General features: G+C 39.3%; 2 protein-coding genes across 4 annotated transcripts in view; one reads left to right on the top strand and one right to left on the bottom strand.

Annotated features, from left to right (window-relative positions):
- The window catches only part of LOC125768989 (probable beta-hexosaminidase fdl), a 38,986-nt gene that overhangs the window by 15,737 nt on the left and 6,736 nt on the right, over positions 1-16,513 (bottom strand). The window lies entirely within an intron of this gene.
- On the top strand, positions 1,060-16,480 carry LOC125768993 (uncharacterized). The gene is made up of 3 exons (XM_049437357.1): positions 1,060-2,188; positions 11,742-11,883; positions 14,035-16,480. The coding sequence occupies exons 1-3, from the start codon at positions 1,953-1,955 to the stop codon at positions 15,514-15,516; spliced, it is 1,860 nt and encodes a 619-aa protein (XP_049293314.1). The 5' UTR covers positions 1,060-1,952; the 3' UTR covers positions 15,517-16,480.

Genomic DNA, 16,513 nt, shown 5'->3' with positions numbered 1-16,513 from the left:
TTCCATCAAAGTAACCGTTTATTACAAAAGATTACAAGCGAAAGATTCGAGGCATCCATCAAAGTTGGTTAATCTTTTTAGGCGAAAAAGATTGCCCAACTCTGCTCGAACGCACCAATACATACAAAAAAGATTCGCCGAATGTGAAAAATCGAGCAGGAATCGTATCGTGTAGACGCGCCTATTGCATACCTTTAGGCGTTGTGAAAAGCTATCAAAGCAAGAAATATATTTTTGGTTGGCTTGAAATTAACACCAATAATTAAAAACATTATACATAATTGAACACACACTTATTTGATGTTTGTTCTTTTAACCCAAATCAAAAGCAGTTTGCATTTTCATTGCAGTACAATGACCAGCCCCTAAAAACTGCAACCGTAAACAAATCTAATGTGTGCTTAGTACGTACTGTTAACTAAAGCTACGACACGTTAATCTGTTTTTCGCGTGCTACACCACCGAATCTAGCTCACCTAACAGGAGTTAAGCATTATACCTAACCGTACACATGAATTATAGGCGACTTTTTTTTCGGGGGGTTGGCCCTACAAAAGGGCGGTACAAATAGCAGCTTATCGAAAGTGCTTCCAAAGTATAGTTCCAAATTTCTCGCTAACCCTCGAGACGTAATGCTTCCGGCTTCCGATGTATTTTTTGTACGTGCCCATGGTTGTTCAGCGTCTCACATTGACCTCTATTTTCCGCACCACATCCGGAAAATGATGGATAGTGTAACCACACTCCCCATTGGTTGTGCGTTCTTGCTACGAGGTACTTCGAAATTAAGTACCCCAGTCAGCAATGATATGAAGACATCAGTTAGCATTTCACTGCATTAAAAGGGCGCCGAACAAGGTCAACAAAGTGACCATCTATTTAGAGAGCTATATTCCAAACAAAACAAAAATGAAAAGAAATTGATGGGATTACTACCATTGTACACAGCATAATTGTAACGTTTGCTCAAACACTCAAACCTTGTGCCTCTCGGGCCACTTAAAACAAGGGTTCATGTCAAGGATTTCTGTGGCATACGGTGAGTGAAGCATCCAAAAACCTGTGTAAGCTGATTACGTGCACGACAGTGGTTTATGACGCTCATTAGTTTACTTGACAAGATTGGTGATTAGGAGTTAATTTCAACGTTATGTTCCCATAAGCACATCCACTAATGAACTTGTATTTCGGCTTAAAATAGACAAGTAAACAAGATAAGAAAAATAAGGTTAAGGACAGTTTTACAACAAAAGATTACAATTTAAAAACAATAAATTATTCACGAGTTTATGACAAAATAAGAATCCGAACATAATTTGAATGGAAAATGAGAGCGAATTTTGAAAACATATTTATTACCTTCAACCATCATTGTTTCTGCTTTCGAACGACAAGAACCACCCGATGCAACCGATTGTTGCATTTTGCATCGTAAATGGAGCTATGAATGTGATTAGCATTTTTATGCCATTTTTCGCCTCAACTCACACAACAGCAAGAAAGATGATGCCAGCAACTTCTGGACGCAAGTTGATGGTGGTGCAGAAAGCAAGTGAAAGTTGAACAACGTGTACCCTCTTATTTGGCAAATGTTTTCCCACGAGTGAGATGACCAAAGCAGTTTATGTGATAGTTTTTCAATTTTTCCTCTAATTCAATTCAATACAAAATCTTTCTCTAGCAATATTCAACAAAAAAGAAAACAAAAAAGTGAGTGAATTCTATGTGTAAAATAAATGAACCGCGGAATGGTTTCCCCAACAAGTGCCAATGGTAGACAAATGTGCGTGAAATAAGCAACATCCACAGCACGAATCGTGTACGAATGATTGTCCCAATTGGCCGCTAACATTTTCTCCCTCTTCCCCGAGCGGAATGTGTCGAGGGGCGAGCCGGTAACGACGCCGGGCCGGGAGGAAATCGAACCGAAAGTGACACTGAATACGTCGGGCATGTCCTTAAAACGGCTCGCCGTCATATCGGCCGTCGGTTCGCACAACAGCTTCAACAATCAGACCATCTCGTACGTTAGCTCGTACAGTGGAGCGAGCGGCAATACAGTCGAGCAGAACGTTATCGTCGGACACGCCGGTTCCGGGAACGTACGTACCGGTGGACACCACCAGGGATTGCAGACGATGCGACCGGGAGCGAATCTGCACGGCAATGTGAACATCATGCTCGGCGGGTAAGTTAATATAACGCTGAAAGGGTGTAATGGATTGATTGAGTAGCAATATTAACATTCAAATTCCACAACTACCTGTGGCTCATTTTGAGCTATAATCAATGAATGTCTGGACAGATAAATCCTCATACTTTACTCATTTTAAGAAATGATATTTTCAAGATTCAAAATTGCTGTATTCTAGAATAGAATAGATAAGAATGGGGAGGAGATATTGATCTTCATATTTTGTTTGAATATTTAGCTATAATAGACTTATTTATTTGAATGCCATAAACTACTTTATATCACGTTTAGCAAGATATATTTGGTTCTAAGTATCCGTCTAAAATATTTACTTATTTATTTACGAAACAATCATCATTTGATTTTCGAAGTTTAATGATGATATTTCATTTTGTACTAAAATCGGAAACTATTTCCTAGATATAAAAATAAAATGCTATAAAGATGTATTCACTATGCCACTATCACTCAACGAACCTTATCATATGCTAAATTCATCGCTTCATTCAAACGATTGTAGCACGAAAAGTGACGAACCCCAAAAAGCATAAAGGCAAGCAACCCCATTGGCATGTATTCAATACACCTTTGAATGGTAAAAAAGGAATATAGTTATAACAAAAAAAAGCAAAAGAATCCATCAACTAAAGTGATAAAGTTGACTTTCATCATTCTTAATACATCCATAATTGTGAGGATATTTAAACCCTTGCGTCCTCAAACGCTCACGTGGCACGTTACACAGCCAGGCCTAGCCAGTCTGCTGGGCCTGCGTTTGTAAATTACTATAAAACACACCGCACACCCAAAAAAAAATCCCCCCTTTTGCTAGTAAATGGCACGCCCCGGGAATCAACCCGAAAGCGTCGTGACGTTAACTCGATTTCCATCAAGCGGAATCAACTTTTACCACACCGCACTCTCTTCTTACCGATCCGCGCTGTGGACACGTGCTTTTCCATTCGAGTAAATGGACGGTAAAAACTTGCAAAAGCAAACTACATAATATGGCATTTTCGTAATAAAATATCGACCCAACACAGTGTTCCAACCGTGAACGCAGTGTTCACGCAGTTTAACCTTTAATAATAAAAAAACGTGAAGTTCCCTTCCCGGGTGCGGCTCCGGGGGATGGTATTAAAATAATTTATTCATTTTTAATTTCACCAATTAGTGAACATTTACATCACCCAACCACCCCCAATCGGGTGTAGTTTTTTCTTCTTCTTTTATTGTGATAGAAATCGAAACCAAAATCAGCTGCAACAAAGAATTCGTTCTCAGCAGCAAGAATCTTATTTCCCCAAATATAGTGCTCGTGATTTCAAGATCGTGATCGTGAATTTATGATTTGTCTTACATTCTCGTGTTCTTCTTTTTTTTTGCTGTTAGGTTTACTTTTATTGCTACAGATTGGTTGATTACCGATTGCGTGCAAATAATGGTGGTACACATGTCGAACATAAATCATGCTAATGTATCAAATGAACCGTTTTGGTTAATATAAACCAAAAGAGCTACGAAGTGCACAATAAAAGAATGATAAATTATACTGCTGATTGGAATCTAAATTAGCCCCCTTTCTCGTAATGTGATGATTTTTACAATAGTTTAGAAACAACAAAAGGAATTAAACAAAATACCAAACGATAAAAGGCTGTAAAAGAAAAGCTTAACCACATTGGCCATTCGGTTAAAGCGCCAAATGGCACACTAAGGACAAAATATGCAGATGTATGTACATGGCTCCAATGTTCTTAACAAGTTTGCAGACAAAATGCAAATTATAGAAAATAAAATAAACACCAAACCAGTCAACACTTTCACAAGTGAAAAACCATTCAGGATCAGTAACGGAGGGGTGGTTACGGTGTTATATATTCTTCACCCCTGTTCCCCGTTATCACCCGTTTTCAGCTCCAAAACAGCGTAAGAGCTGGATTATTTCGATCGGAAAGCTGTGCAGACAGAAAAGTCACTTCACCTTCATCTGGAGCGAAGTAGTAAGAAAATGGGGGTGAACTTTAAGCATAAACTCTCGTATGGTTATCGTTTATGGTTGGGCGTGAGGTTAGCATTTTTTTTGTTTCTCTCGTCTATTTCTCGACAATAGTTGATATGGAAATATCGTTCGATTCTAGTGTACGGGATTCGCAAAAACGGTGTTAAGAAGAGATTTCACATCCGAGTACTAGCAGCAATCGTGATAGAGGGAAAATCGCTAAAACTTGCTGTTGGGAATCAGAAATCCTTCCAGTTGCGCATTGCGCTGTGGTTCGTCTGGTGAATGTTCCTTCTTCGCGGAGGAGCAAAGCGAAAACATTAAAAAAAACAGGCGAATATGTTTGATCATTCACAGCACGTCCAGATAATAACCAACCCTTAACCTACCTCCCCCCAACCCCCTCCTGCCTTCCATCTTTCTGAAGGGGTTTTGTTGGGAAACGCTTCCACCCACAATTTCGCGAATCGAAAGATTGACATGTCATCGGCACAATGGCTATCGTCATTGCCACACACACACACAACGCTCCGTTCTGGGGGGGATGTTAATGGGACGATGATACGCTTTTCCCTCCCACCATTCCAAGAAAACACCACTCACACGAAGGCGCGACGACCACCACACATCGTCGTTCGTCGTAAAGTACGCGCGGAAAATTTCCAATTCATTGCCGGCAGCATATAAACATATAAATGTGATTATGATGAGGAGAGAACGGAAATGAAATATCGCCGGCGTGATGATGAGCAATGGGAATGAAATTGTGAAACAAGATTGTTATTTCTACGATCGATTCAGTTTTCCGATTGAGCAATTTCAAAGCCGCACTGTTTGCAGTCATTATTTCTGCTTTATGTTGAGACCGTGTAGGGACATTATAATTTGATAATGGTTTGCACACAAAATTGAAAGGATATGCACGTCATGCGCATAGCTTTTAAGAAGAAGAAAACGGCGTAAGATCATGTGGAATATGTTTTGTGAAGTATATTTCTACAAATACCGTTTATATGAAAAGTCTAAAAGTGGTTACAAAAATGATTAAATTTCAATATTCAAACACCAGTATGCAGAAAGTAAAGAAAGAAGATCGTTAACTGGACAGTGATCGACTTATCCGTGTGTCTGACAGTCTGACAGCTGTGAGTTAGTGATCTGTCACTTTTGATTTTAAATTTTCTCACACATCAAAGCATTTATGTCAACGATCAGATATGCTTAAATTACCATACTAATTGGCTATTTTTCAAGGTAAAAAATTTTAAAACCTCTGAACTTCAAGAATTTTTGAGTATTGAACTGGGAAAGTCGGTTACTAAGTATTCGATAAAAGCCGAGATAAAAGGTATCATTATGATTGTATTTTTCATTTTGACATTTTTAAAACTGGTTAATGCATTTTAATGTTAAAAAACTTAAAAAAGCATAAAGCATTGTTTAAAAATTATTTCAAAATAAATAACGTGACTCAAAATAAAGACAGAATAGGATATTCTATAATAGTTTGTACGTATTTCACACGAAATAATACGGACAAATATCCTCAAAACACACTATAATCGTGCACAATTGTAATCATCCACCATCCTTCCAAACTACCGCTGAATTTGCATAATTTTGTACCATCCACTCACTTTCACTTTGAACATTGTCTCTCATTACACCAGTGTCATTAAACAGTGCCCGTGACCATTAATACCAACGACGGTGCAATTGTTTTCACCTTTACCTCAATGCCGAGATTTTTGTTTTGCTACAACGAAGAAAATGAAATGCATCCCTGTAGGATGAGATACGACAAGGCATGGGTTTGATAAAAGCCACCAGTTCCGGTTCCGAACGATGATCAGACACCCACCCCGGCACAGCAAATGTCGTATGCAAGGATTAAGCAACAAAAAAAAAACACAAAACGGAAGGCTTTAGGTCGATTTGTATTTTTTCTTTTCTTGTTTGTGTGGCAACATTTACTATTTTTCCATCCTAATGAGAAGGTGTTGACGTTGCTTGATGTTGCTGTTTCTTGCTAACCGATAGGAAATCTTTCGACCCAGTAAGGCAGTACACCCCTAGCAGCCTAGTTCAAAGCCGACCACAAAACTCAAACTGTAATGATTTTCCGTTTTCCCCAAAATCCTGCTGCCCGCTCCTGTGAATCCCATTAGTCTTCGTTTGTTGCGGTAGAGCGTAGAAGATTTTTGTTTTTTGTTTCGTGGAGTAACAGTGCCACAAGAGCGAACGAACAAGAAATGCATGAGTGCAGCAAATTGCAACCGTGTTCCTTGTTCACACCGGAAGTTGTTGGTACTACTATCATCTTCAACATCTAAACATCCATCGTTTGGTATCGCTATCACCGCGATGACATCCCGTGACAATTATACAAATCGGAAGCACATTGTCGTTTTTTTTCGAAGTTGGGTGTTGCAACGCTATGATCATTGTGCAATGATGTTCCTGTCTGCAACACTCTTTACAAACCACATTTACATAATGTGAATGTACAACATCCTTCAGTGATTGGGAATACGATGAGAAGTGACGACGACATTCAGTCTTTCGACCCGGAATGGAATGATATTCTTCCCACTAATGACCGTTTGGCACATAAAGAGTGGAAAGAAAAGCGTGTTTTACGATTACGAAAAGAAACAAAAATATTCCCTTTCAGAAATAAAAATTTCATTTCAAAGCATTTACTTAGTTTTGAACAAATATTTTTCCGATTTTTTTTCTCTTGATTAGTTTGTCAACGTACCTAGAGTTCGAAAACGAATGCGCCAGAACTAGAACGGAAGTGATTTCACACTGCAAAAGGCTTTATAATTACACTCTCTTGACATGTAATTTTGCTAAGGACCGGTCGACACATTTTTCACATCCACCATTTTTGCCTCGACCACCTCTAACCCTAGCTTATCCCTCAAGGTTTGAAATAGGTACCAATAGAGTAAATGAGGAAAAGCGGAAAAATAGCGCATATCCTTCTGCTGCTGCCCCAAGCTGCCAGAAGCTCCACTCAAACCACTCTGCGATGCTTTCGATGGTTTATAGTTTCCTTCGATTGCCACGGGCTGTTTGCCGTGATTTCACCTCGGTCACCTTGGTTAGGCTTGGATGGCCTTGCGATCCTGGCAGGTTCCAGTGCTAGTGGTTTTTTTTTGCATCACTTTCAACCCAAGAGTTAGATTCGAAAATGCAAAGGTTTGCTCTAAGTCGTCCGATAAAGCGACCGTACTCCGGACCAGGATGTATGCAGTTTGTTGCCGATGCAGGTGGGAGTGTTGGGTGTAATATTTTTAAATTCCCTCAGGGGATTTTTCTGTACTGATATGAACTGAGAACTTGCAAAAAGAAAAAAAAAACAGGAATAGAGGGTGGAAAAACGAAACATTCTCATTTAGTGATGTACCCACCTCCGGAAGTGATAACGATGGTGTAGCAGACTCTTAGTTTATTATGTTTGAAAACGAAACGACGACCTGCATGTGTACAAGAAGAGAGAGAGAAAAAGAGAAAAAAAACCCACCAACGTAGAGGGACCAAAAACGCCAACGTGTAGAGAGACGAACATATGGGACGTGGTGAAAGAAATAATGAAAATTAGAAAACATTCTGCACGCCACGGTCCAATGTGTTTTTTTTGCTGTTGTCTTCCTTCAACTTAGTTTCACAAACACATTGAGGACATTGGGTAGATTGTCGGGCAAGAAAATGTGCAAGGATTTAACTTGTTCTGGTGCATTAGACACCAGACTGAGGCAAGGCACCGGAGCACGATAATCACGATCGATTCGATTAGACATAATTGAACTAGTGTTTGCACGAACGATTTGCTTTCAGTTTGCTGTCGTTTATCTGATCGTTTACTATCAATTAGGTGATTTATCTTGCATTTGCAACGAGTTGCAGAATGTGAAAATTTAAGTACTTTAGTTAGACAAATAATATGTGAACAGTATTGGATAAGATAACATAAATATATCATTTATTAAAAAATATATCATAAATTTAAGTATCGTGTAATCCATCTTAACAGTTATTAAATGAGGTAAATATGATTTACAAACAAAGTTAAGATAAATTAGTTTTTAATACCCCTCGACGTTAATTCATTGGGCTTCAACCCAGACTAGTAACGCCTAAAAGTATGCAATCACTTTTCCATCCTTTAGGATCAGAAGACAGTTTTGACACTTTTTGGGGCCCATGTCAGTCCCAGTCAAACCCTAAGAAAATCCTCAATCTGTACTGTCGGGACGATTGAAAACTTATGCAGCATATCTCCGGGTGCGGCCACAACCAAAATACCTATAGCAGGGTCAGTTTGGTTCATTTTTTTTCCTTTGATACTCACGGCACGGATTTTGATGATGACGATCGGGAGGATTAGTTTATTTTTCTTCATCCCTTTGTTTCACAAACAACAAATTATGAACTCAATGATTTAATAATGTTGTTCAAAAAAGGTACCAATTTCGAAAACAATTACATATCATTCTTTTCATTGCGAACTGGATAAAATATGACATGTCTTTTTTTTAAATAAAAGAAACATTTACAAACATAAAACAACTTTAATATACAATACTAACAACAATACTAACTCTCAAACAAAATTCTATAAAGTTTTTCAAAGAATCAAAGCATAAAAAAAAGTTTTTCTTCTAATGCAATTTCCCTAAAACGCGCCCCTAATTTCGAGTCACCGATTGATTCATATTCCATAGTCTCGAAACTTTTACAAACAATTAGCCTGGAGCTTAATACGTACCAACAAACGTACAGTGAAATGGTTCTAACACCCTTACAAAAGCAAAATGATAAGTTTAGGAGAAAAAAAGTTTTTGTTTTGTAGTTCTTCAATGATGTTTTCTATTAATGGATAGACGTTCACAAAAGGAAAATTTGTGTTCTAATGCTAATGGTGCTTTGTTCATTCATGCAACAAAATAAAGTAAGTTAACAGCGAGTCACTTTAGTGTTTTGTTTCAAGAAGGGAATATGTTTTATTTTTAGTCACTGCACTGGAAGAACATTCGATATGGAAAAGTTTCTTTTTTTGCTGATCTTTTTTTTGCATTCTTATCATTTAAAGGTTTTAAACCACTTGGACACAATGCTTGATAACTTATTCTCGTTTTGTAAGATTATTTTTCCTTCAATTCAATTTTTATCTTCTTTTTATCCAGTGTCCTTTTCTAAAAGTACATCTTCAAAATAACAAATTATAGAACATTTTTAACAATTTGTACAAATTATATACCCCAAACCATTGAACAAAATAATACAACACGATACAAAAAGAAAAAAAAAACCATTTCCTAACCAAAAAAAAAACTTTCCATCCCAAAATAATGTTTCCTGCAATGTTCTTCTCTTCTCACCTTCTTCATATAATGTACGGCAACAAGTTTGTTTTCATTTTCTCTTTTGATACCTTCCTTCCCTACCTCCAATGACGATCGGTTTCGAAACTTAAGTAAAAAAAAATCAATTTCCCAGCATCTTTCTTCTTCCGGACACACCAAATATCCTTACCTGTAGCCGGCAGGCACAATAGAGAAAAACTTTCCTTAAATGAAGAAAGCTCAAAAAAAAGAACCCTCAAAAGAATTAAAGCAAACAAAGCAAGTGCTTGAAGAGTGTGATCAACGAAATTGTTTTCGCTAAGTATCGCTTTTGTAGTGTTTTCTTCTAGCAAGGCATTTTGTAAAGTGTGACCATTCCATTCGGATTAGTTCTGCACTATTTCGTCCGCACAAAGCGAAAATGGTCACAAGGAAGGATTATTGTGTTTGGAACAATTTCGGAACGAAAGAATTCACGCTTTCGCTCGCTACAACCAGTCTCCACAAGTCATCTAAAGCAACTGAAAAGAATTTAAAAAAATTCAAACACTTTCATAAACGATACCGACATGACCAGGGAGGAATCTGGAAATTGCATCCTTCGTAATAGTGAGCCGCTATTTTGTTTTGGTTTGGCGGCAAAAAAAACCAACCCGTTTCATTTCGTTATTCGTTCTCAAACAAACCGAATGCAATTTTATTTCCATCACAAAGATCATTCGCAGCACAGTGCTGCAGCGGCGGGGGAACAAAAATCAAATGGAACGAAACGAGGTTTTTTTTTGTTTTGTTTTCCACTAGCCTGGGTATAGTTAACTCGTCCCTATGGCTAGCAAGAAACAATAAAAACGTATTACCTGTCATAAGCAGTAATGAATTTATGCACAGTTCTTTCTACAGCCCCCCATGTCCAGTGAGTCCGTGTTCGTTCCTTCACCGAGGGTAGATTAATTGTTATTTGCTCCCTATTCCAAGAAAACATCTGTCATTTCATAGAAAATGCAATGATTTTATGAAAAGCTACAACACTTGAAAAGATAAAAAAAATGATAAATGACAAAATATTATTTTAAAATGATACACATTTTATAATAATTGCACATGCAACGAAGAAGAAACAGCAACAAATATGTTTGAATTAAAAAAGAAACAACCAACTGCTACATAATGTTGCACAACAGTAAGCTACAGTCAGTGTCAAGTAAAAACAACACAAAACCCCAATACAATGCATTCATATGTTCATTCAAGAAATTCATTGTTTTTTTACGATTGTCGTTGATGCACTATTTCCATACATTTTTCAGTATTTGCTCTTTTTTTTCTTCTTTCAATGGAAAATAATACATTCCTCATCGTATTCTACCTGATGGATTTTCTTACTGTTTAGCAGACAATACAATACAATAAGATTCGTTGACGCTTTATCAGCGAACAGAGAAGCAAATAGAGAATGCAGCAAAGGGAGGAAAACAACATAAAATTACCACCCAACCGATAAACGCATCATTTGCACTTGCGGTGTAATACAAGCACCTCTCGTAAAGATTAGAGCTTTTCAAATCGTAAAATAAACATACCGTAACCGGGGCAAGCAGTAAAGTAAAAAATTCTACCACCAAGAGTCATGAATTTATTGCCAGCACCAGAAGCACGGGCGAAAGGTAATCAACAGCACGCGCTTGTCATTCTGTTGGACATAGATTTTGCTTCGTAATCTACGCTAGTGTTTGGTAGAGATTCTTTACCAAAAAACAAACAAAAAAGTAGAACGACAACTGCTTTTAGTAAACCACAGACAATGAAAAAGTATTCAATTCTTGTGTAACTCTTATCGCGATGGTAAATGTACTCGTTACTATGCATAAGGAAATACTTATTCGAGGATCGTTTTTACTTTTCATTCAAACACTCCCAAGAATTGACAACATGAAGGTCGTTACCTTATCACGTCATGAAACTTTATCGATTTCTTGCTATATTTATGCTGATCGTAGAATATTGAAAGACTTGCCAGGAATAAATTTAAGCGGTTGTTTAAACGGTCCGGACATACATACACTGTGAATAACGTTGGAATAACGTTAAGCGTACAAAAAGCAAGTCCAGGGTTGGGAACATATTTTGGTGCCGTGACCAGGATATTAAAAAAAACCATATATTAATATGTTTAAACCTATTTTTCTTCCAGTGCCATGCTGTCCGTGGTCATCACGGTAGTGTGTTTTGTCTGCTACTGTTGTCATCGCAATATTAAAAAGCGCTCAAACTCCATCTACCGTCAACAGTGGCTCGAAACGGAGGCAAACATGGAAATCTACAGCGTGGAACAGGTACGGTCAAAGGTCATGGTTTATATTATCCTTATCTAGATGAAACAACCGCAAGATCAGACAAGATCAAAAGTGAAGTGAACGGAAATGTTTAAGTGCCAATTTACTGTCCTTCTTTTTCGGGGAATTGGAGAGTTTGCTTCATCCCCGTTGCATAACGACGTCCAAACGTTAGGAATCGAATAAAATCAATCGCAAGATAGATGGCTTTATACACGTCTTTACGAAAAGAACGTTTTTCCCGGCACACGAACGGATGGGGCTACCAACCATTAACTGGGTCAACGTGGATGTGATATTTTTGGGATCCATTAAACATTTATAATCGCCTGCATGCACAACCGTACCGAACATGAGCCAAAAAAAAAAAAACACACTACTCTTTAGAGCGGTGGCATTATACGTGGCAAATAGGTCCTTCAAGTCATTCTTTTATGATGAAAAATTGACGAAACTTAGCAAGCAGCTTTCTTTCCAATCAAAAGCACGCCACACAAAGAGGGATAAAAGTATGGTTGTAAAAATCGATACAAAATTGTAAGATGATTACATTACGCCTTTCGGTTTCGACGTTCCTCGGTATCGATATTATTGCCCTTGGCCATTCTGAATGGTGCTGATGAAGGTGGGAAAAGACGCTTCTGTCAAACTTTTCAAAGTTTTCCCGAGTTCATTCTATCTACCAATCATTTCATTGTGCTGTAATGGAGCATTTGAAGCCTTTTTGCTATTAAGTATTAATAAAAAATAATTACATGTAAAGGTAAATTTTAATAAAGATATTAAAGCTATCTTAACACAATTGATCAGTCAGGAAAAATTAACATTAAATATATTTATCAAAAAACAAACAGTGTTGCGCCCTTTACCCTTGAAATAGGCAAATAAAACAAAAAAAACAACATTTAATTAATTCACAGAAGAAAATTTCTATCACGCACGAAATCAAAAGCTGTTTTCCCACCCTCCCTTGCTTCGTTCTCCATTAATAGTTTCTTGCGTACGAACGCAACACAGCAAAGAATTTAGCGTGCGCAAAGTAAATATAAACGCCTGTAAAAAAAAAATAAGATTAAATCTCCCATGCAAAGCGACAGAAGTGCGGGTTTTGTGTGATCGTACGATAAATACTAACATTCATCTAAATTCGACAAAACGACACAAATCACTGCCAATGGAGGTGGGTGGTAGAACTGGGGACGATTGGAAGAAGAAGAAAAAAAACTCCATGTCACCCAACACTAATGGCAAAATGGCACTCAACGTAACATGAAAGACTAGAAGAGGTTGGGGGGGGGGGGGGGGTGGGGTAAGTTAAATATTCAATCAAGCGATCGAATAATCTTAATCAGGAAATTAAACGCATACAGTACAGTAGTGGTGCTACAAAATTTGCCAAAATGGTGAGGAAACCATACAGACGCAGGAAATGTAAAGGAAAACACACACACACACTTTAGTGGTGCTAACGCGAGAGGGAAGGAAAACAGGAAAAGGGGCAAACGCTTAAGAAACCGGCAAGGTAATGAAAATTAATTGCCCTGTTTACGACAAGTGTCCCGGTGTATTTCATTAAGCTGTTTTCCGAGCTCGCACTAGGTAATCCTGGCCGGGAGGTAAAATCTTCGACCACAGCCGTTCGACCACATCAGTCAGACAGGGAGGGCACAAAAAAGAAAGGGAGCGAGAAATATATAGTGGAGCAGTAGTAGTACCTACACACAAAAAATAAGAAAAAAAGACACAAAGTAGTTTAATTAATTTATGTGCATCACAAAACTGTCCGCTCCATACACACACTTTTTCTGATGGCTTGACGTTTTTTTTTTTTTTGCTCGGTTCACCTTTAAACCGTACGGTGTCGGGGTGTCGGTGTCACTCGGCACCTTTACCGCGAGACTACGGTCGCATAGTAAGGTTGCATCTTAACCACCTTACTCATTAAGTGCATCTGTGGGAGAACAAGAAGAAAGGATGACAAAATGAACACTTGCATCGCACAACGTCGCCACTATACTTTGTCCTCCGCTGCTATAACTTTTGCTATAAACTCTGTAGCTTCTTACACTGTCATTTGGCCACAGCAAAAGATTAAGAATTTTGCTTAATATTTTTCTTTTTTCTTTCCCTTTCGTTTTTCACCCCTGCCAGTGCTACGATCCACCAGCCTCCGGGACGGGTGGATTTTTTATGGATGGTAGCAGTACTACCGGCGACTATCAGTCGCTACCGATGGTGACCAGCGCTATAAATCATACGAGCCACCATCCACAGTATCCCTACCATCATCAACATTATCATCAACAGCAGCAGCAACAGCAGCAACATCATTACCAGTACACACCGTACCCGAATGGTCCACCACCGTCCTACGATACCGTTGTCGCGCAGGATGAACTGCTGGCAAGCGTTACACGCCGCAAGCGCAACTTCGCGCCCGGCACCGACACAAGGCGGGTGACTGCCGGCCCATCATCTCACCGCTGCTCGGATCCAGAATCACACGATTGCGATAAACAATCGGTCTGTCCGGAATCTACCACACCGCTGCTGCCGAAGATGGCGGCCCGTTCCCAAAGGAGCTGTGGCGTATCGGCGTCAAATGAACGCACTTACAGCGATGATGATCCTGCTGATGAAGAACCGCTCGGCCGAAGCGTTCAGCAACCCGAATGGTACGAAGATACCCGGGTGGAAACGTACGACAGCGAAACAAGCTGCAGCTGTCCCACAATGACCAACGGCACCACCGTCATTAGCCGTCCCGGTGAGGGTGGTACCATTGGACAGGCAGTACCGCCAATTTACTGTCGTAATTGTGGTTACTTTGTGGAGGGTTCTAGGGATTCATCAACCTCACCCGTCCGGACACGGTCACAGACGGATCGGATCGAACTGACGCGTAACGAGACACTCCTAGTCGATTATGAGACTATAAGCACCGATACAACGCCTGCCCGTTCCGGCGCTCGGCACGACGACGTCAATCGAAACAATACCGTCGACGACACCGCCACTAGCGTTGACATTGACATGCTGACAATGCAGCTGATGGCATCGGCATCATCCACCGTGTCCGCACATGCCGGTTCCACCAGACAGCTCGATACGATGAATAACAACAGTACGGCTAATGAAACCCAAAACTTGCGTTACTCGATCGGTGTTGTTGCACCCGATTCGTCAACCAACCCGACATCATTAAACGAAGAGGACAACCATGGACGGACGGTTACTGCCAGCTCGAATGCAAACAGTGAAAATAATAACATCATTACCGATTCATCGGCATCGATAAGCGCAACGGATCATCGGGAAACTCCCGCAAGCACCAGTGACATCATTCATCAGTGTCCAACAAACACGTCATCCAATCAGTGTTGCAATCAGCCCGCCAGTTACTTGCAGCCGGCCGGGGGTGAAATATCGACGATCCCGACGACGGTGGAAGATCACACGAACGGGAATGACAGTTTGGCGGTGGCAACTACACCACGCAACGAACCATCCGGTATCCGAAGTTTGCTAAACGAGAACGGTTTGGTGCGGTTAGATATGAGTCAAATCATCGACAACACCGGTCTACCGACGTATGAAGCGGCCTTAAAGCTGGAATCGAGCGGGTACGTGTGAGACGGGAATTTTTATCTAAAACGTAAAAAAACATCATAACAAACCAACAAAAAAAACACCAAAAACAGCACACACTCATCAGGCAAGACACTGCAAAACTTAAACAACACAATTTAAATGGCCTTTCTAGTGTAGAATTCTCCAGTGTAAGTGTTAGTTAAACACACCCCCCGGGGGGATAGAAAAAAACCAACAAAACCCGCACAACAGCAGCAAAAATGCGTCACTCATCATCACAGAACTCGCTTATCTGTTCATGATAAATACGTGGTAACAAAAAAACGGTTTAAAAATTTCTTTTCGTACGTGTCGATGCAATGAGGTTAGGTTAGCACAGAATTTTCCGCTCTTTAAAGTAAGTCATTCCATTCTAACCATTATGAATCTTTTGACTAAAAAGCGATGAGTTTATTTATGACTAGTAACCCACAGCAGCAGCTAACGTACGAAACACGGGTAAGATCAGGTTGATTGACGGGTGCGATGAGCCGTAGGTTGATCATCCTCCCCTTCAGCCGTAAGACGTAAAGGGTTTCATTGAAAGAAAGATAACAGAAAAAAAACAACCGTAACCCATATCGTGTATCTCTCATGTAGGTCCCAAGGAACACCACATCAAGGCTTTAATGTTGTGTAGTACTGTAAAAATAAATGTATAATGTTTCCACAAATACAACTATATTGGAGCTGTGTGTGTGTAATGTGTAAGTGTGCTTAGCTTTAATATGTTTAAGTTGGTAAGTAATAAAATAGATTAAAAAAGCATAAGTGTGTTTATGTGCGGACGCCTAAAGTTATGCAATTGATTGTTTTTAATAAGCGCTCTAGCCAACTGTCACATTCCTTTTAGCTATCAAAAGTAATTATTGCATACTTTTAGGCGTAAACGATGTACCACATAAGGGGATATATTTATGCAACATAAAATTATGTACAAAAACAAAAACAAAATGTTTTTTTTTTTGCATGTTTTACACACTTTCAGGCCAGCTACACT

Source organism: Anopheles funestus, chromosome 3RL (genome assembly GCF_943734845.2).
Source record: "Anopheles funestus chromosome 3RL, idAnoFuneDA-416_04, whole genome shotgun sequence".
NCBI lineage: Eukaryota > Metazoa > Arthropoda > Insecta > Diptera > Culicidae > Anopheles > Anopheles funestus.
The sequence above is the reverse complement of the archived record's forward strand: the minus strand, read 5'-3'. Positions and strand labels throughout refer to the sequence as shown.

Coding starts and splice junctions, on each gene's coding strand:
- LOC125768993 (XM_049437357.1), top strand. CDS start 1,953: ATGTCCTTAAAACGGCTCGCCGTCATATCGGCCGTCGGTTCGCACAAC. Junction 2,189..11,741: donor GTGAACATCATGCTCGGCGG/GTAAGTTAATAT, acceptor TTTTTCTTCCAG/TGCCATGCTGTCCGTGGTCA. Junction 11,884..14,034: donor AAATCTACAGCGTGGAACAG/GTACGGTCAAAG, acceptor CACCCCTGCCAG/TGCTACGATCCACCAGCCTC.